Genomic DNA, 21,756 nt, shown 5'->3' with positions numbered 1-21,756 from the left:
CTCAAGGTCTCTCCCTGGAAAGGGAGGATCCGATTTGGTAAGCGGGGAAAGTTGAATCCATGATACATCAGACCATTTGAGATCCTCTCCAGGATAGGTCCGATGGCCTATAAGCTACAGTTACCACCCGAACTCTGCAATATACACCCTGTCTTTCATGTGTCAAATCTGAAGAAGTGCCTATCGGATGAAACTCTCATTCTTCCCCTTGATGAGATCGATATCAACGAGAACCTTCATTTTGTTGAAGAGCCAGTATAGATAATGGACAGGGAAGTGAAGCAAACTAACCAAAGTCATATTCCTATTGTGAAGGCTTGATTAAACGCCAAATGCGGACCTGAGTTCACATGGGAACGTAACGACCAGATGATGCAAAAGTACCCTCACTTCTTCTCTACTTCTTAGTGACTACTCTCGAATGAATTTCGGGACGAAATTTCCTCCAACAGGGGGATGATGTCACAACTAGCAATTTTGATTTACGATTGTATGCATGCACCAACACTCTTCTTATGTAACATAATTGAAATGGACTATGTTAAGTCAAAGATGAACATATTTTGGATGCCCCTAAGCAAAAACATGTAAGATATTGTAACAACACAAATTTAAATGCCAAGACAGACCAAAAGTGACCAAAAATATAAACTCTTTTGCTTTTCATTTTGGAAATTTGGCCATGGAACACCATGACCGAACACACTTTGTTTTGGTCACTTAAAACCCGAAATCCCCCACTAAATGGGCCTTACAAGACCGAATTCTCCATATGAGCCCAACAAGAAACCGAATTTCATATATATATATATATATATATATATATATATATATATATATATATATATATATATATATATATATATATATATATATATAGACCGAAATCTCTATTATTAAAAGAATATAGACCAATTTACTCATTTCAAAAGTCTCAAAACCGAATTCTATTTGAATTGGGATATTTACTATGTGTTCGGTCAACAATAGGAACTTCCAGTGAGATTACATTTGTTTATTGTATTTCCTGTACGTAAAGTTGTCCTGGGAAAACAAAAATCGGCCATACCTTGATTTAATTATTATGTGTTCGGTCAAAATCATGAACTTCCAGTGAAATATCCATTTGTTTAATAGATTTTAGTACAAAAGGTGCCTTGGAAATCAAATTCGACCTTACCCCTTATTATCCACCGAATTTCAATGCCAATATCCCAAATACCCAACATGCATCCATGCCACTTCTATATTTAAAAACCCACGAATTGGAGACTCATTCAGGTCACTACACTCTACTTCCCTTCTCTCATTTCCTCTCTGATACTCTATCCATTTTCAAACTATATCAAGAACAAGGGTGTAGTTTTTCAATTAACTTCATCATCTAAGTGATTTTTGTCTCTTGGTAAACACTTCGACAAATTCCTTGTGTTCTTACACTTATTTGTGTTCATTTCATTCCATTTACACACAAAATTTCGTGTGTATGATTCTTCATAAGGTGTTAGAAACTTCAAGGGAAAATCTTCGAGTTTTGGCTTACAAACTCTACTCCACACTTCAAATCTTCCACAAAAACACCCAAGGTGAGCTTCATACTCCCTTATTTTCATGTTTTCTACTTTTAGGGGGGGATACAAGCTTAGTTTTGTGTTGGATTTTAGTATTTATGCTTGCATGTGTATATTTTCATGCCATTGTGTGTAAAATGCTATAAACTCTTGATAAACCTCCATGAACTCGAGATTTAATCATGTTTTGAAGTGATTACAAAATAAGTTACATTATGCAGCTTCATAAAATAGTTGGACATAATAAACATGTTTACAAAGTTGTCCTGAAACTAAAAGAAAATACAAGAAAGGACCTTATTTGTCAAATAATTGAAAAATGGGCTAAACTGATCATTTTTGAATAAAATGGGTCTTTTATGGTATTTTTCGGTATTTTTGAACTAAAATGGTCATTTTTTATGAAATGGACCAAGTATAACAAATTTCATTTAAAATAGGCAAAGAATGTCATTTTTACTAAAAACAGGCCTAACATGTCATTTTAGCACAAAGTGGTCTAAAATGTCCATTTTTGTTTACAAATGGGCTTCTTACAACATTTTACCCTAATTGGGCCGATTACACTCATTACATTTTTTGAGCCCTTGTGTCCCATTTACATGCGTTTTGATCTTAATAAACTAAAACATACACGGAAACAATATACATTGTGCAATTCAATATTCATGTAAGTCCAGTTAAGGCTCTTGTGAGACATTTCGTTAGACAACTATTGAGTGTACAACCGTAGCTTGTAGTTATAACCAGAGTTTCCTGGAGGAAGAGCGAGAGTTTGTGTATAGATCTATATGGGGGTGACTCCCCCACACCTGAGTTGTTCGCTACGTTAGACTAGGCCAGTCTAGGGTGACACACCTTACCTTAAACAATTTGGCACCTGAAAAACATCAAGACAACGAACCAATCATTATCAAGTATGATTATAACGACTCACATAGAGAATAACAACGATACAAACATACAAGAATACACATACTATACTCTTGATACATTGTACGAAACAATACATTTACTTCATTACTCGAGTCATATGGGTTTTAAGACTACAACGCTTTTATCAACAGAAAACATCAGGTTTTCTAGAAACTACTTACTACACACTATAATTTTTCAAACAATAGAAAATATAGGATTTTCTGGAACACTCTTTTCATATATTGTCAGAAACAAAACACACATGATATAGTACAAGATTTGAAACAAAAATTACAAACCATTTTTACAGAAGATATCAAATTTTATGGTCTTTACAAAGTGATACAAAGTTTCCATACAAATACGCTTATGAACTCATCAACATTTTACATGTTGACGCTTTTTAAAATTGCTTGTATTCTCATGAGCTCAGTAAGCAGGTATAAGAGCCTCGGATTATTGGATATTTTGCTGCATTTTGGAAATTTCTTGCTAATGTCACTTTTGTTGTAATATTTGAACAAATATACTATGTAAAACAATGTAAGTTTGTATTAAGGGTGTTGATCGGGTAAAAATTTTGGGTTTCGGGTAATTCGGGTTTTTCATATAAAAAAATTACCCGTTACCCTACCCAAATTAAATTCGGGTAAGGGTAATTCGGTTATTACCCGATTTTTAATTTTTTAATGGCACCTAAAAATAAATGTAATGAAATAAGTATGTCGTGCTAAACTTTGAACATTGAGATTTTTACACAATAATATTTGAGATATCAAGGATTCTTTCCAAACTTTCGATCTTGAGTTGAATTCTTTAGTTTTTTTTTTTCTCTTTTTCTTGTGGAACTTGATCATTGGTTGGGTTGTTAACTTCAATCGTCTCATCTTCTACTTCAATATAGTAATCCATTGGTGACGAACACCAACGAAGAGCAGACGAGGTATGAGGGTTTTTTGACGTGGAGAAAATAGAACGGGCCTTAACGAGGGAAATTGGGATTTGGGAATTGGGAGGGACAGATAACCTCATAAAGGAACATTATTTGTTAAATATATTTTAGGTAATCCGGTATACCTGAAACCCAAATAACTTACCCTTTACCTAACCCGAAAAAAAATCAGGTTACCCACTTACCCGAAAAAATTAACCCGATAGCCAAAAAAATTGGGCGGGTAATTCAGGTAACAGGTATTTTTGACAGGGCTAGTTTGTATTTCAATGTATAATGTGTGGATTGTTGTGTTTCATACAATTGTGACGATACTATACAATGACGTCATCCGCCTCAGGACGTTTCCATCATTCTGGTCTGGGGGTGTGACATATTACAACAATATGATTGTTATAACTATTTAAAAAAGGTAATAATGTTTTAATGATGTCCACATTAGGTTCCTAAGGTCTTTTTTTGTATATATTATACTAACATGGTTGTTATACCCGTTCGAAGAAGGGTAATAAGGTTTTAATTTTGTCCACATTATGTCTCTATTTTTTTATATTTTTATCATTTCATTTAACTTGTTTACAATTTATATTAGTATCTAGTTAGATGACTTCGTCATTTCATATTCTTATTTTAGTCGTTCATTCACCATAACCATGAGAAGATGAAATGATAAAACCATCTAACTATAAATTGTAAAATATTTAGATGAAATGATAAAGATATTAAAAATAGGGACATAATACGGACAAAATTTAAACATTATTACCTCTCTTTAAACGATTATAACAATCATGTTGGTGTAATATGTATAGAAAAAGATCTTAGAGCTAATATGGATAAAATTAAAACATTATTACATTTTGTTTAAGCGGATATAACAACCATGTTGGTGTAATATGTATATATAAAAAAAACTTTAAGATACTAATGTGAACAAAGTTAAAACTTTATGAGTTAGAGCTAGGAAGAGCAAGCTACTCCATACATTATATAACTTGGGAATACATAGAAATAGATTTTTTATTTTTATTTATTTATTTTTCAGTTTTAAACTTATAGCTATTTTAAGACAATGAGATTTGTCGATTTTGATTTCGATCCGACGTTATGAGTATGATCATCCAACATAAAAAGTATCATATGTATCTTAACAAACTTACTCTTAGATATACTTATTTTATTTTATATTAAATATAATATAATAATTTCTTAAATATAATTTGGCCAGATGTATGGACGAGTAGATTAGAATGTAAGTAAGATGGTTAAAAAAAGAAAAGAAGACTAATTTTGTTCCATCCTGTGATTCAAATTTCAAAAAGTTAAAATGCTGAAATTTCAATTTGTTTCAAAAATTAAGAAGATTTGAATTTTGTTCTAAAGTTACCAAAATATAGGTGTGAACTAAGGGTATAATCGGTAATTAAGGTTTAAGAGCTATACCTAACTCATCACCGTCACCAATTCGTCCTAGGTTTATTGAAATATAGAAACATTTCAAAAGTAAAGTTTTGATTTTTCGAACAGGAACAGATTACAGACACAGAGAGCGAGAGAGATGAAGCAGCCGATGATGCCGAATCCAATGATGTCTTCTTCGTTTCCTCCTACAAACATCACCACCGATCAGATCCAAAAGGTTCAATTCTTTCCTTTCATTTTCCCTTATCTTCTTGTTTGTATTTCTTTTCGATTTTCAAGTTATGTTGTTTCCACCTGAAACTAGTTTTGAATTCGCGAATTCTAATTTGGGAAGTTAGGGTTTCTTGTTATTTGTAGGTGGAACAGTGTATTCAATCCACTGTTCGTGATTGTATGAACTTAGTGCAAATATGGAGTCATCTATGAGTTCCATATTAAGTAACAAAATGAATGATTTGAATGCTTATTTAATTGTCAAATTGGGTAAAACAATCTACTTGGGAATTTACGAATTGAATAAGTTTCTTCTTTAAGCATCTTTACACAATTTAAATACTTTATGAGCTAGGAAGAGCATGCTACTCCATACCTTGATCTTCAAGAACAAAACAAATAGATACCTTTCTATCATTATCTCGCTTCCCCTTTTTCTCATGCATTTGAGCTCGAATATTTTGATGAACATGGGACAGAATGCTTCTAGCATTCCTTATGGACAATATCTTTTCTTATATGTTATATACTGAAACTCGAATGTTGTTTTGAATGGATATTTGCAGTTCCTTGATGAAAACAAGCAACTAATTATAGCAATAATGAACAACCAAAATCTTGGAAAGCTTGCTGAATGTGCCCAGTGAGTACCCAAACCTAAAACATATGAATCATAAAAATAATGGTTTTATATACAAAACTTTATTAAAAAAGACTGGTTATTTGTTAATATGTTATAGGTATCAAGCTCTACTCCAAAAAAATTTGATGTATCTAGCAGCCATTGCAGATGCTCAACCACCTACACCTACACCAACACCAAATATCTCATCTCAGGTCCTTTCTATTCCCTATGCCTCCATTTATAACAGTCTTGTACTGTGTTTGACATGCATTGGACTATGACTGAGATTGATGTCAATGGAACAAAATTTTCAACTTTTCGTCCCGCCCAAAAATACAGGGCAACAACTCGCTTTCGATCTCCCGTCTGTGCAAAAAGACGTAAATGCCCTCCTCATCCTCCTCATCGAAAATAGCCTAGAAAGCTTGTCCAGTCTGTCCCTAGCCCATCCAGTCATGTCCCGTGTTACACACGGGATGAGATTGGGCTAGACTGGACAAGCTTTCTAGGGCTTTTTTCGATGAAGAGGATGAGGAGGGCATTTATGTCTTTTTGCACAGACGGGAGATTGAGAGCGAAACGTTACCCCGTATTTTTGGGCGGGGCAAAAAGTTGCAATTTTTGTTCCATTGACATCAGTCTCAGTCATAGTCCAATGTATGTCAAACACAGTACAAGGCCACCATGTTTTTTGAGAAATGACTTGTAATTTTTTTGTTTTTATGATAATTTGCAGATGGGCCCGGTTCCACATCCGGGGATGCCACAGCAAGGCGGATTTTACATGGCGCAGCAGCACCCGCAGGCGGCTGTAATGGCGGCTCAGCCCCCTTCTGGTTTTCCACAACCGATGCCTGGTATGCAGTTTAATAGCCCACAGGCTATTCAAGGGCAGATGGGCGGTAGGTCCGGTGGGCCGCCAAGCTCAGCTGCTAGTGATGTCTGGAGAGGAAGCATGCAAGATGGTGGTGGTGGTGGTGCTGCTGATGGTAGTAAGGATGGTCATGCTGGCGGTGGACCTGAGGAAGCAAAGTAAAAAAAAAAAAAAAAGAAAAGTTGAGTTGTGTTAGTGTGTGTTGTTGTGGATAGTAGGTTGGTCTGTTTACAGTAGAACTAGAACCTTAATTTGTGACATGTAGCCAAGTTCATGAGCATATTGAACTTTCTTTTTTATTAAATAGTGTTTGGGTAAAGTGTTGTCTTGAGGATTCAAAGTCTTCAACCACCGACACTTTTACCTTGCAATCATTTACAAAATCGTAATTGATTCATTAATCCATTCAATTTGCTTGGTAAGTATCCCCACTTTGTTGAGGCCAAGTGAGCCCAATCGGAGAACAATCAGCTGGGGTAATAATCGACCCCTATTCAACCAATCTATGCTGCTAAGTGAGGTGTGAGGAAGACATATGTGATAGTGTATATTTGTGTTTGATATACGTGTGTATTCTCCGCCCAAGGGTATAACCTCGCTGTTCTTTATTGTATGTTCTTATATATTTTGAATTAATGAGATGAGGATCTTTACGGGGAAAATAACAAATTACATGGTACTGGAGCATGTATAGTCCTTCCTTTCTCCTAAATTATCTCTTTCATTCTTGGCTCTAACCCTAGCCATCGTGACCAAATTGATGACCTTCATCGTCTTTCTTTATCCTCTTGTCACCAGTCTCATACTGTCTACTCACACTAAACCATAAGGAATAACGAAGAACAAATGAAAAAAATTCCATTATGTACGACAAGCACATTGGAATTATATAAGCTCAGGGTTAGCCAAGTAGAGTTCAAAATGTGTCTAGGAAAAAGGCCCATTGAAATCTAGGGCTCCAATTTTTTCTTAGCATTTGTATTAGCCTAGGTTCATTTTTATCCTAATTGTATTAAGTTAGGTATCAATGAAGGAAAGGAACGACCCAAGAATGATGAGCGGGAATATGAAAGTTTTGGGGAAAAAACGACGCTTAGATTCCTTCAATACCACAATATCATAGACATTGATTACGATTTAAGCATGGGAACAAATTAATGATGCTAGCAAAATATCGAATCACTGCCGAGCTCCTTGGCAATGATGTCCTTTCATTCTTTGCTTAAATCAAAAGAATTATTCATATGAAACCCTTCTGTAACGTCCTAAAAATAAGACTCAAAAATTTCATTTTTAAATTAATAAAATCAATATCCCAAAAACATCATCATAAAAATCCAAATAAAACAAATGTATCAATCATCATATTATAGCAGTGTAAATCACAAAATGCGAAACAAGATGGTGTGTGCTCTGCAATCATCTCGAACTCTTCCCTTTGGAACCAGAGGTATCTGAAACATAAACTGAAAACCGTAAGAACAAAGCTTAGTGAGTTCCCCAACATACCACATACCATACATAAACAAACATATAACAGACCTCGCCCAATGAGTGTATCGGAACCCGCCCACACTCGCATAACGGACCCCACCCACGGAGTATAACGAGCCCCACCCAGATTCACATATAGGGCTCCGCCCACTGAGTATAACGAGCCCCACCCAAACTCGCATAACGGGCCCCGCCCAACATATAAATCATATAAGCATATACACATACAAGAGTCGCACAAACATCTAGTATCCTAACATAACTGATCATGGGCCGACATTGGTGCTTTAGACCTGCTAAACATGATGAGGAAACTCACCTCGCGCTGTTGAATCTCACAAAAAGATCTCTAGCTGCTGGCCCACTAAATTCCCCACGCTATCACAAAATAACATCCAATTAATAATTGGATACTAACTCACACTAAGAGTCCAAACTAGGGTAAAAGACCTTTTTACCCTGTCCCTAACTTGGCCCAAGGCCAAGGCCCAATCCAAATGTCCAAAAAGCCTAAATCCAAAATAATCATCCAAGGCCCAAATATGGCCCAATTTTCCAAATTGGGCCCAAAGCCCCTTTACGGGCCTTCAACCAAGATCCAATAAAACATCCTTCGCCCAAAATAGCATTCTGATGGCCCAACAAGGCCCTAATCATCCATAGTCCAATCATAGCCTAACACCGTGAACCCAAACTTTTCAAAGCCCAACTGTTGAGTACGCGAGGCATACTTAGCTCGTACGCTAAGTGTACTCGCATGGAGGCTTGTACGCACGACGTACCAGCTTGTACGCCTAACGTACTCCTCAACTTAGCCAATCTTCCTTATTAAGCACTTATTCAGTTAAGACTTCGACCCAAAACCTAGATCTGACTTCCCTAAGGTGGTTTATCACGTAAAGTTGCCAACTTTATGTGCATGCATGGCTTAATGGGGTTTAGAGCTAAAAAGAGCTTAATAAATGACTTAACACATGCATGAGACCAAAACTGTGACAACCCGAAATTTCTATTTGTACAAACCATACAGTCAATGAAAGTCAAACTTGTTTCTACTAACTTTTAGCACTGTTTAAAGTCCGTTTGAGTGCCGTAAGCATAGTACATTCAAGGTATGAGTCTCAAGATGAGTGTATATGGGTTCCACACCCTTCAATTGAGCCAAACACCCCTAGTTAAGGAGTGTACGACCACACACCTGAGTGTACGGCCGTACAACCCCCCTTCTGGCCGTACACTCATGTATATATATGGGACTTAGCCTCCTTTCATTCCTTTTCACATTCTTAAGGCCGAAAATGACTTCTCTCTAAAGTATCATCCGGTTTTTCCTTCAAATATTCAAGTTGTAAGTAACTCTTTCATCTATTTGATGATTCCTTACTCTATCTAATAAAGATCTACCATTTCATCTATGAAACTGCTCATTTTGTTTAGATATTCAAGTGTTCATCAAGAACACCAAGAACACCTACTAAGTTTTTGGTCCACAAACACACCTAAAGGCTTCTAGATCGTAAGTATCACTCCCTATACTTGTTGCTTACTGAATCACTCCTAAGAAAACATCCAAAAGATGATCAAAGAGGAGTGTACGTCCGTACACACACCATGTGGTTGTACACCCCTCCATTTGGTGCTTAAAGGCCTTAACACTCATGTTCTAGGCTAGCAATTGATCAAGGATACTTAAGGAATGAAAGATAGAACCTTGGAATACACTTTTGACCATTTTTGCATAATCAACAAGGGTGTACGGTCGTACACTCCTTGTGTGGCCGTATACACCCTTTTTAGGGTCCAAAATGGCAATTAACTTTCAATAAGGTTAAGCAATGGCCAAGACACACCCCCTAGATGCTTAAGAAGACTTTAAAACACAAAATGGCATGTTTCACCATGAGTGTACGGCCGTACACTCACTTGGGCCATAAACTCTGGCCGTACACACCCATGGAACACCATATTCTAGCCTTACACTCCTATGTGTGGCCATACACCCAATATATGCAACCCTCTGTACTTCTAGCACTTGAATCTAAGGGCTTTGTATGACCTAGGGTGTCTTTACTTGTATAATTAGTTGTTTAAACACTAATTATATACACATATGTACCATTATATGTTAAATAGGATCAGTGTGTGTTCAAGTCTTCACTTGACACCTAGCACCTTGTCCATCACTTTCATCCAAACCACTCACTATAGGTGAGTTCATACTGTGACATTCCCATTTTCACGGCCAGAAAAGACCGATTTTGTTTATGCTTTATAAAAATCAGAGTACTTCTTTTAATAAAAATGTTGCGGAATTTGTTCCCAGAAAAACATGATAAATACGTTATTAAAAACATTTTCGAAGAAACGTATTTTATTCATTTCAAAACGTTTGGGATGTCATCGTTAATACAGAAACATAAACATAAATAGAACTTACATTTATTTACACTAGTGATCTACATTTCTTTAAATCTCTCAGTGTAATGTGACTTCGTATCCACACCTGTGATATAAATAAACTGAGTGGGTCAGGTTGGGAAACCTGGTGAGTACATAGGGTTTTCAATCCACAATAATATAATTATTATGTTTAAACAATCAAGCAATTAAACCCAATTACCCATCCCCATTATCTTCTTTACTCTTAAGGATCTATCCTAAGAATCAGCTATTCCTCGTTCATTCATTCCTAAGGATTATCCTAAGGAATCAGCACAAAGTCCATCATTGCCACGGTTTACACAACGGACACTAAGTCTGCATAGTCGCCAGGGTGTAGGTATCAAGTCTGCATGATCGCCAAGGTTTAGGCATCAAGTCTACATGATCACCAAGGTTTAGGCATCAAGTCTGCATGATCACTAGGGTTTAGGCATCAAGTCTGCATGATCACCAAGGTTTAGAGTACACTGGGTGAACACGTTGTTCACAACACCTACAGGTTGCGAGCCTGCTAGTGTTCTACTGGACTGTCTAGAATAGTTCGTGGTTGTCATCCATACTCTGCTGAATGACGGGGCCATCATTTGGGAGAAAGGCTTCTCACATCGTCCACCTCTCATCCTCACCTCACGGTCTATTTCACTTCTCAACTCATCATGCAACTCATACTCCATCTATTACATCTACCCATGTTTTACCCCAACATTTAGTAGATATAAAATACATATACAGTTTAAATCATTTAAAACATGTATAAAATCGTTCATCCAGCATAGACAACAAGTATTCAGATAATATGCACAAATAGCACGTAATTTATGTAAGATACTTCATATCTATGTGTAAGATGAAAAGGAACTATGCACTCACCTGAAAGGTGGTGACTCAGCACTCGGACAGCGCTTCGATACTCTTAAAACAATTTCCTTCGATAAAACCTAGTACCAATACCACTAGGGTTTAGTCTAACGATAACCGCGACAAATTAATTAGTCCGACTATTATTATTATTATTATATAAGCGTTAATAACACTCAATATAACTCATAATAATAGCCCAAATAATTATTTTGAGGACCTAATAACATTCCTATAATTATTCGAAAGCTATATTAAAAGTTGCGTAAGTGTAGCTCACTTACAACGAATTTTATTGAAAACCGGAACTTTATTTGGAGCAGCGTTTCGAAACCGAAAGACTCCTTTTTCTTAGGATTCCGGGAGCCTCGGGGCTTCCTTAGGGTGCTAGGGGTTTAACTAGGGCTTAGGGGGGTTTAGATGAGCTAGAGAGAGAAACTAGTGAGAGAAAGATATGAGAAATGTGTGTGAAATCCAGAGCACTTCGCACCACTATTTATAGTGCCAGGCTCTGGTCATTACGCTGGGCGTACCGAGGGTACGCTGGGAGTACTACTCGGATAAGACCACCGGACCCAGCTGTCTTGCACTCCATCGGAAGGATCAGATCAGACCAACGCGGGGCGTAACGTCTTCGGACGCGGGGCGTACTACAAGGGTGGCGTGTCACAATCCGAATCGAAGCCTTGGTCGACAAGCAACGACCCAGATGCGGCCACGTCATCAACCTCGCAACAGGTCTCGCAAATTTACTTTCCGACTTCTAAAAATCATAACTTTCTCATACGAGCTCCGTTTTTGACGTTCTTTATATCCACGTGAAGGTGGAAACATACTCTACAACTTTCTTTTAGACTTTGTCGGCTAATTTTGACTCGATTTTAAATTTTACATTATTAACAGACCGGGACAGGATTGGTCCGTTAAATCCTCATAACTTCTTCATCCGATGTCCGTTTTTGCCCATCTTTTTCTCGTTATGCTACTCTTATCGAGATCTTCGGTTCTCGTTTAGGTCGTGTCTGCTAAAAATCACTCGATCTAATATTCGAATTTCGGGCTGTACACTGCTAATCCGAAACTTCGAAAAATCATAACTTCTTCATACGAAGTCAGATTTGGGCGTTCTTTTTATCGATGTTCTTAGTTTAACATATTCTACCACTTTTGTTTAGATCACTAAGGCTAAATATAGCTCTATCGTAAATTCACTATTTACGCTTCCCGGTATCGTGTCGGTTCTGTCGCGAAACTTCAACGGGTCATAACTTCGTCGTTATAACTCGGATTTCTGCGTTCTTTATATGTACGGAAACCTTGTAACATATTCTACAACTTGGTTAAGATTATTTATTCTGAATAATGTTTTGTCGAAAAGTCGTTTTCGACACTTATTGTCTCTAAATTGACTAGCCCGGATCTACGGGCGTTACAATTATCTCCCCCTTAGGATGATTATGTCCCGGAATCATCAACGAAACAGGGCTCACATGATGAATCCATTTGTTATTTATTCATCCTAAGTCATAACTTCGATGTTTTCTTCGAACGAGTAGCTAACTCTTAGACTTCTTGACTGCAGACGATGCTCGTCTTGCATACGCTCTCTACCTCACGTTAGACTGCAAATTATGACCTTCAAGTCATAATGTCAATGCCCAGTTGATACGAACTTAAGATAAGTTCTTTCATTACTACAATGGAACGATGTGTCATATTCTAATGACCTATCATCGTGTGATGCATTTCTTGGACTCAGGTCGTTTAGAGTCAAATTCCGGAACAGACTATACCTTCCTTCATGTTCTAATCACATCTTAAAAGGTAGCATTTCTATCAACCGTCACGATACTTCTACTGATCGCTTTGATTAATTCTTCCGGCTTAAGTTGGTGCTACATCGAACTTGGTTCTCTGTAACATACTTATCGTAGTTGGACTCAATTCGATATGACCACTCGGGTCAGAATATCAACAATCTTCTTGGTTATTACTGAAACGATGGTAATGACATGCTTGAATAAAACGAAATCATTTATTAGCTTCTTGGTAACCTTGTGACTTTCCCTGATCCAAGCGTGAGTCCTGTGCTTCCGGTAGTATATGCATCTACTACCTTTCACACCTACTCATACTCATCCCAAGTATTGTCTCGCAGTTTTCCCAAGTCACCATACAAGAAAATCACATAACAGTTTAACACATCAGATAACAAAACGAAGGTTTTATTATTTCTTGAAACTATTACATAGGTGTTCAAGTTCATCCTAGACTATGCCTCTAATAGGCTACATCATACGATACTATGGCTACTGCATAAATCGATCTTCGGATATGAAGTCCTCATCCTTGATTCCTTGCACGGTTTTCTGCTTCGTCGAGGATTATGTGAAATGCCCTTGGCCTCGGTGGCGTTTCTGGTCTTGCTGCTTTATTTTTCCTCGGGCAGTCCCTAGAAATATGCCCTTCCTTGTTACATCCATAACACACCTTCTTGTTAGACGCACACTTGCTAGCGTAATGCCTTGTCTTTCCACGTTTGTAGCAAGTCACCTCCTCGCTACATTTCCCGAAGTGCTTCTTTTTACACTCCTCGCACCACTTGATTTCACCTCCTCCTCCTTCTTCAGTCTTTGAGAATTTCCTTTCTTTGTTGGATTTTTGAAGATCCTTCATGCTTCCTTTTCTCGCCAACTTCAGCTCTCTCCAGACCCTTCTATCGTATCTGGGTCTCCACATTCTTAGCAGCCCAGATGGTGGCTTTCAAAGTGGTAGTTTGCTTGACCATTGGACCGAAGTCCGCTGGTAATCCATGGGCAAACTTATTGACCTTGGAGATCTCAGTTGGAACTAGATAAGGAACAAGCTTCATTTTCTCCGTAAAACTTGCAGCATACTCGATGACACTCATCTTTCCTTTCTTTAGATTCTGAAACTCGTTGTTGATTTCCAGAAGATCCTGCTCAGAGCAGTACTGCATTTTTAACTGCACCAGAAAATCCTCCCATGACATCTTGCTCGCTTTTCCTTTGGGCATCGAATCGGCTAGTAGCTTCCACCAACTTAGTACTCCAGATTTCAACAAAGGAACCGCGAGAGCGGTCTTCTGCCTGTTGCTACACTCGCAACTCTCAGACATCGTCTCCATCTCGAAGATCCAATTCATGACTTCCACCGGCGTCGGGCTTCCAGATAGACTCGGTGGTTTGGACGCCATGAAATCCTTATCTTTGCATCCACGTCCATAATTTCCTCCATCCTGGTGGTTTTGCCTAACTATCGGTGGGTTGGCTTGACCAACAGTCCCACTGTAATTTCCTTCCTCAGTCTGCCCTTCATTCAACTCGGGCTGTTCGATCTGTATGGTCGCTTCCTCTCGATTTTGCTGGAGTAAACGTCTGGTTTCCTCCATTTGATGATCCAACATCGCCTGGATCATCGCTTGCACTTCGGCCATCGTTATTGGCTCAGCAGCGGCTATCACAACCAGTATTTGCTAAATCCCTGGGGGTTGGTTTCGGTTCCCATTTGCATTCATATTTCCGCTACGGGTCCTTGCCATCTTGATCTATACACCGAATAAGGTGAATCTAGACCTTTACTTAGGATTGACGTTTAAATCATCCTTATCACTCCAAAACGTTTATATGCTAGTTCTAATATCGTAGTAGTACGTTTAGAATCCTAAACACATAAGGTTTCCAAATCCGGTCGGCAACAGACCATAGATCCGAATAAATAACAGCACATAAGGCATAAAGCATTTAGCACATAAAAGCATTTTAGGCATAATTCCTAAAATAAGCTAGTGCTCACACCTCACAATCATCGCTTAGCATTCTAAGTTTAAGTCTAGAAATAAATCCATATTCCTAGTTCGCTTAAACTAATGCTCGGATACCAACTATGACATCCCCATTTTCACGGTCAGAAAAGACTGATTTTGTTTATGCTTTATAAAAATCAGAGTACTTCTTTTAATAAAAATGTTGCGGAATTTGTTCCCAGAAAAACATGATAAATACGTTATTAAAAATATTTTCGAAGAAACGTATTTTATTCATTTCAAAACGTTTGGGATGTCATCGTTAATACAGAAACATAAGCATAAATAGAACTTACATTCAGTTACACTAGTGATCTACATTTCTTTAAATCTCTCAGTGTAATGTGACTTCGTATCCACACCTGTGATATAAATAAACTGAGTGGGTCAGGTTGGGAAACCTGGTGAGTACATAGGGTTTTCAATCCACAATAATATAACTATTATGTTTAAACAATCAAGCAATTAAACCCAATTACCCATCCCCATTATCTTCTTTACTCTTAAGGATCTATCCTAAGAATCAGCTATTCCTCGTTCATTCATTCCTAAGGATTATCCTAAGGAATCAGCACAAAGTCCATCATTGCCACGGTTTACACAACGGGCACTAAGTCTGCATAGTCTCCAGGGTGTAGGCATCAAGTCTGCATGATCACCAAGGTTTAGGCATCAAGTCTGCATGATCACCAGGGTTTAGGCATCAAGTCTGCATGATCACCAAGGTTTAGAGTACACCGGGTGAACACGTCGTTCACAACACCTACAGGTTGCGAGCCTGCTAGTGTTCCACTGGACTGTCTAGAATAGTCCGTGGTTGTCATCCATACTGGGGCCATCATTTGGGAGAAAGGCTTCTCACATCGTCCACCTCTCATCCTCACCTCACGGTCTATTTCACTTCTCAACTCATCATCCAACTCATACTCCATCTATTACATCTACCCATGTTTTACCCCAACATTATTGTAGATATAAAATATATATACAGTTTAAATCATTTAAAACATGTATAAAATCGTTCATCTAGCATAAACAACAAGTATTTATATAATATACACACATAGCACGTAATTTATGTAAGATACTTCATATCTATGTGTAAGATGAAAGGGAACTATGCACTCACCTGAAAGGTGGTGACTCAGCACTCGGACAACGCTTCGATACTCTCAAAACAATTTCCTTCGATAAAACCTAGTACCAATACCACTAGGGTTTAGTCTAACGATAACCGCGACAAATTAATTAGTCTGACTATTATTATTATTATATAAGCGTTAATAACACTCAATATAACTCATAATAATAGCCCAAATAATTATTTTAAGGACCTAATAACATTCCTATAATTATTCGAAAGCTATATTAAAAGTTGCGTAAGCGTAGCTCACTTACACCGAATTTTATCGAAAACCAGAACTTTATTTGGAGAAGCGTTTCGAAACCGAAAGACTCCTTTTTCTAAGGATTCCGGGAGCCTCGGGGCTTCCTTAGGGTGCTAGGTGTTTAACTAGGGCTTAGGGGGGTTAGATGAGCTAGAGAGAGAAACTAGTGAGAGAAAGATATGAGAAATGTGTGTGAAATCCGGAGCACTTCGCACCTCTATTTATAGTGCCAGGCTCCGGTCATTACGCTGGGCGTACTGCTCGGATAAGACCACCAGCTCGGACCCAGCTGTCTTGCACTCCATCGGAAGGATCAGATCAGACCAATGCGGGGCGTAACGTCTTCAGATGCGGGGTGTACTGCAAGGGCGGCATGTCACAATCCGAAGCGAAGCCTTGGTCGACATGCAACGGCCCAGATGCGGCCACGTCATCAACCTCGCAACAGGTCTCGCAAATTTACTTTCCGACTTCTAAAAATCATAACTTTCGCATACGAGCTCCGTTTTTGATGTTCTTTATATCCACGCGAAGGTGGGAACATACTCTACAACTTTCTTTTAGACTCTATTGGCTAATTTTGACTCGATTTTAAATTTTACATTATTAACAGACCGGGACATGATTGGTCCGTTAAATCCTCATAACTTCTTCATCCGACGTCCGTTTTCGCCCATATTTTTCTTGTTACGCTACTCTTATTGAGATCTTTGATTCTCGTTTAGGTCGTGTAAGCTAAAAATAACTCGATCTAATATTCAAATTTCTGGCTGTACACTGCTAATCTGAAACTTCGAAAGATCATAACTTCTTCATACGGAGTCAGATTTGGGCGTTCTTTTTATCGATGTTCTTAGTTAAACATATTCTACCACTTTTGTTTAGATCGCTAAGGCTAAATCTCGCTCTATCATAAATTCACTATTTACGCTTCCCGGTATCGTGCCGGTTCTGTCGCGAAACTTCAACGGGTCATAACTTCTTCGTTATAACTCGGATTTCGGCGTTCTTTATATGTACGGAAACCTTGTAACATATTCTAAAACTTGGTTAAGATTATTTATTCTGAATAATCTTTTGTCGAAAAGTCGTTTTCGACACTTATTGTCTCTAAATTGACTAGCCCAGATCTACGGGCGTTACACATACCCCATTAATCAACCTTTTAAATGTTTTAAATGCTTATATGGGAGGGGGATACAAGTTGAATAATTATAGTTTTAATATCAATCACATGTGATTTATAACTTGCAAACAAATGGATTTACTATACTTATACCCGTCCTATCAAACAAACTACTTCAAACTATTTATCAAACTCTTTTACATGTTACATTCTTTATCAATCTTGTTCTAAATTGCCAAACTGCTTTTAAATTGTTTCGTATAGTGACATCAAGTCATCTATATTTGTTATTAAACTCTTCACAAGGTATTACAAAACTTCTTTTAAACTTATATATATATATATATATTGTCAAAACCATGTCTAAATGCATATCTAGTTATATAAGTAAGGTTTGAAGGACTTACAGGACTGATAACTCACTTTATTTTCTCGTTCATTGTTTACTTGTGGACTTAGAGTACCCGGTTGTTTATCCGAGTGTCATTTGATCCTTAGTTATATATTATGTATATATGTATAAGACATAATAGCTGTTATCTTTATTCAATACATTCAGTTATACAAACAATTCTGCTAGTAAACTATAATAGGTATAGTTTAGGATGATACTACGCATTAACTCTAGTACAATGAAACATACAAAGAGTCAGTTCATACATGAGTCAGAACATACTATAATGAGAAACAAACATAACTTACTATTATGAGGAACAAACAAGAACATGTACATATACAAATACAGAGAAGAGAACACACATATACATTTACAAGTAAACAGAAGGAGCATACACCAACATAACAATTAGAATATGAGATTTACTTCTACATGACGCGGATTCTACCGTTGTCATGTTGGTAACCAGAGTCTCCTGAAGGGAGAGCGGGCATTATGTGTAAATATAACACCCTGATCCTCAGGTATTAATAATGATATTTTGGTTTGTTTTTTTAGAACCTACTCGACGAGTTGGCATCCCTACTCATCGAGTAGTAGCGGGTTTGCCCGTGAAGTTTAATGATCTACTCGCCGAGTTCGTTATGGGACTCGACGAGTAGATGCTGGCAGATGAAACCCTAGATTGCGGGGCCTTGCACCCTATTTAAAGGGTCATTAGTCTCCCCTAGCCTCCCCTTTATAGCTCTTTTCCTCCCAAAAACCCTGATTCGAGTGTGAGTGTGTTTCTTGGTGATTTTAAGCTTGAAGGAAGGATTTGGTGAAGGAAGCACTTGAGAAAACAAGTTAGAGGAAGCAAAAGGCTCGTGGGGATTCAAGATATACTTCTGTGGAGCACTTTCTAAAGGTATTAAGCTGTTCCTTGGCTCATTTCCTCCCAAAACCCTCTTGTGCATGGATTCTAGAAAAGGGCTTTTGTGTTTAAGCCAAATTCCGAAGTTGTAACTTCAGATCTGGACTCCTTTTGGCATTGAGATGCATAAAGTTACCAATTGATCCTAGCATGTGCCTCCCCTCAAGTGTATGACTCCATTCCAAGCTTAGATTTGCTATTTTAGGGCCTTAAAGCCTTGCATGCACATAAAGTTTGCAACTTTACGTGGAAAGCATGCCTTAGGAGCCTAGAATTGTAATTTGGAAGCATTGCATGGCTCAAAGGAGTCTGTATGGCTCGAGATCTGATAGGACTCGGCAAGTCGCAAGGGGAGACTTGGCGAGTCATTTGAAGGCAGGCATGCACTCGACGAGTTGGATGAACAACTCGGCAAGCCCGATGAATATTGCTATGAACTCGACGAGTTGGATGAACAACTCGGCTGTAACATCCCAAAATACAACCCAAAATTTTTTGTTTTAATACTACTGAAAATCATATACTGAAAGTTATTTCATAAAAAAATCATGCATCAATATCTCAAACGAATGCTATGGTGTGTGCGATGCCATCATCCCGAGATCTTCCCTTTGTTTGAGGAAGTACATGAAACCAAAACTGAAAACCGTAAGCACGAAGCTTAGCGAGCTCCCCCAAACTACCACATACCATACAAACATATAATCAACTACTAGGCCTTGCCCACTGCATCGGACCGAAGTCTGGAAACTACATTGGACCGGAGTCCGGAACTAACCAGGGCCTTGCCCTCTGCATCGGACCGAAGTTCGGAAACTACATCAGATCGAAGTCCGGAACTACTGCATCGGACCGAAGTCCGGAAACTGCATCAGACCAAAGTCCGCAACTAACTGAACATAGCCTAGCATAAATATATCAACTAGCATAAACACATATACTGCATACTGCATCGGGCTGTAGCCCGGAACACATAACACATAAATCCTATCTGAGCCACGAAGGCATCAGACATACTAACTACTGCATCGGACCAAAGTCCGAAAACTGCTGCTAACTAAACGGGCTGGTATTGTGGCTGTAGACCCATTCCTACTAGAAGGAAACTCACCTCGTAATCTGGTTGCTGAATGAACTGCACGGGAAACTATCTGTTGCTGCTCCGGTATTTCCCCGACTACAATTTCCATAAGTACACTCAATCAATCACTGATAACTATACTGAGGGTAAAAGGACTATTTTACCCCTAGTCAAAGTCAACCTCTTGGTCAAAGTCAACATGCAGTTGACCTGACTCATCGAGTTGGGCCACCAACTCATCAAGTCCTTACTCTTACTTTCTTGCGTCTGCTCGCTACTACTCGTCGAGTTTGGCATAGACTCGACGAGTTCCTCTTTGATACTAACAACTCGTTGAGTCTTCTTTCAACACATGAACACTATGGCTGTGACTCGCTGAGTTGTATGAAGAACTCATCGAGTCTGTTCTTGAGGTATGAAGATTGCCTTGGACTCGCCGAGTCAGGGCATTGACTCGCCGAGTCCCCCCATGAATGAGTCCAATCTCCAACTCACTGAGTCCACCTATAAGTCACTGGTTCCATTCGGCATAACACATAAAAGGGGAAGAAATCGGGGACTCACGACTCGACTCTCCGAGTCTGTAGAACAACTCGCCGAGTCGGTTGCATGCAACACTACTCCGATGATTTTGCTCAAATCCAATGCATACAACTTATAGATCTGGGTTCATAAAGCTTGGTTACCACGTAAAGTTTCCAAATTTACGTGTACATATGCATGAAAAGGGATTTAAAGGCTCAAAAGACACTTAAAGGAGTAGATCTAGGGATTTCATGCAAAGTGGCTCCATAAAGGTGTTAGATGTACATCTTTAGGACTGAAACATGGCTAGACCCGAAGGCCAATCACCCCAATGTGATTTATCTACTATAAACAAGCTAAGAAATGGATAAAATGGCCTAAATGTGATTTAATAAAGGAGAATCAGTTATAGAAAAACTGAACAATCCCCCAGGAAATAAAACGGAAGCTTGGTGTGTGCGATGCCATCATCCCGAGCTCTTCCCTTTGTTTGCGGAAGTACCTGAAACCAAAACTGAAAACCGTATGCACGAAGCTTAGTGAGCTCCCCAAAAATAGCACATACCATACAAACATATAATCAACTACTGGGCCTTGCCCACTGCATCGGACCAAAGTCCGGAAACTGCATCAGACCGAAGTCCGAAAACTGCATCGGACTGGAGTCCGGAACTAACCAGGGCTTTGCCCTCTGCATCAGACTAAAGTCCGGAACTACTGCATTAGACTGAAGTCCGGAACCATCTGGGGCCTTTCCCCCTGCATCGGACCGAAGTCCGGAAACTGCATCAGACCGAAGTCCGGAACTATCTGAGCAAAGCATAGCATAAATATATCAACTAGCATAAACACATATACTACATACTACATCGGGCCGTAGCCCGGTACACATACACCAAGGTTGTAAAAAACGCTCGACGTTACCTAGTCGGTGTACTGGGGTCAAGGGATTAATCGGTTAGGCGGAGATTAATCGGGGGATTAATCGGGTACCATTAAATGCTAATTTATTGAATTTTAAAAAATTAAATATGACTAATATCATATCAAAGTTCGTAAATACCAATAATAAGATAACATAATAGGTTAATATGATCAATACAACACTAATCATGCCTCAAATAGTTTCCG

The 21,756-nt window shown here is 38.4% G+C and overlaps 1 protein-coding gene across 1 annotated transcript; it reads left to right on the top strand.

Annotated features, from left to right (window-relative positions):
* The first annotated feature begins 4,903 nt into the window (after positions 1 to 4,903).
* LOC145003800 (GRF1-interacting factor 2-like) lies at positions 4,904 to 6,958 on the top strand. The gene is made up of 4 exons (XM_078962713.1): positions 4,904 to 5,080; positions 5,643 to 5,719; positions 5,817 to 5,913; positions 6,438 to 6,958. Exons 1-4 carry the CDS (start codon positions 5,000 to 5,002, stop codon positions 6,735 to 6,737), a joined length of 555 nt encoding a protein of 184 aa, XP_078818839.1. The 5' UTR covers positions 4,904 to 4,999; the 3' UTR covers positions 6,738 to 6,958.
* Positions 6,959 to 21,756: the final 14,798 nt, after the last annotated feature.

The sequence above is a fragment of the Lactuca saligna genome, chromosome 7, assembly GCF_052625555.1.
Source record: "Lactuca saligna cultivar CGN05327 chromosome 7, ASM5262555v1, whole genome shotgun sequence".
Lineage (NCBI taxonomy): Eukaryota > Viridiplantae > Streptophyta > Magnoliopsida > Asterales > Asteraceae > Lactuca > Lactuca saligna.
This window is presented reverse-complemented; position numbering and strand designations above follow the sequence as displayed.

Bases quoted from the DNA above. Each gene is read 5' to 3' on its own strand.
- LOC145003800 (XM_078962713.1), top strand. From the start codon at position 5,000: ATGAAGCAGCCGATGATGCCGAATCCAATGATGTCTTCTTCGTTTCCT. The intron at 5,720-5,816 runs GTGAGTACCCAA...AATATGTTATAG, and splicing joins AAGCTTGCTGAATGTGCCCA to GTATCAAGCTCTACTCCAAA. The intron at 5,914-6,437 runs GTCCTTTCTATT...GATAATTTGCAG, and splicing joins CACCAAATATCTCATCTCAG to ATGGGCCCGGTTCCACATCC.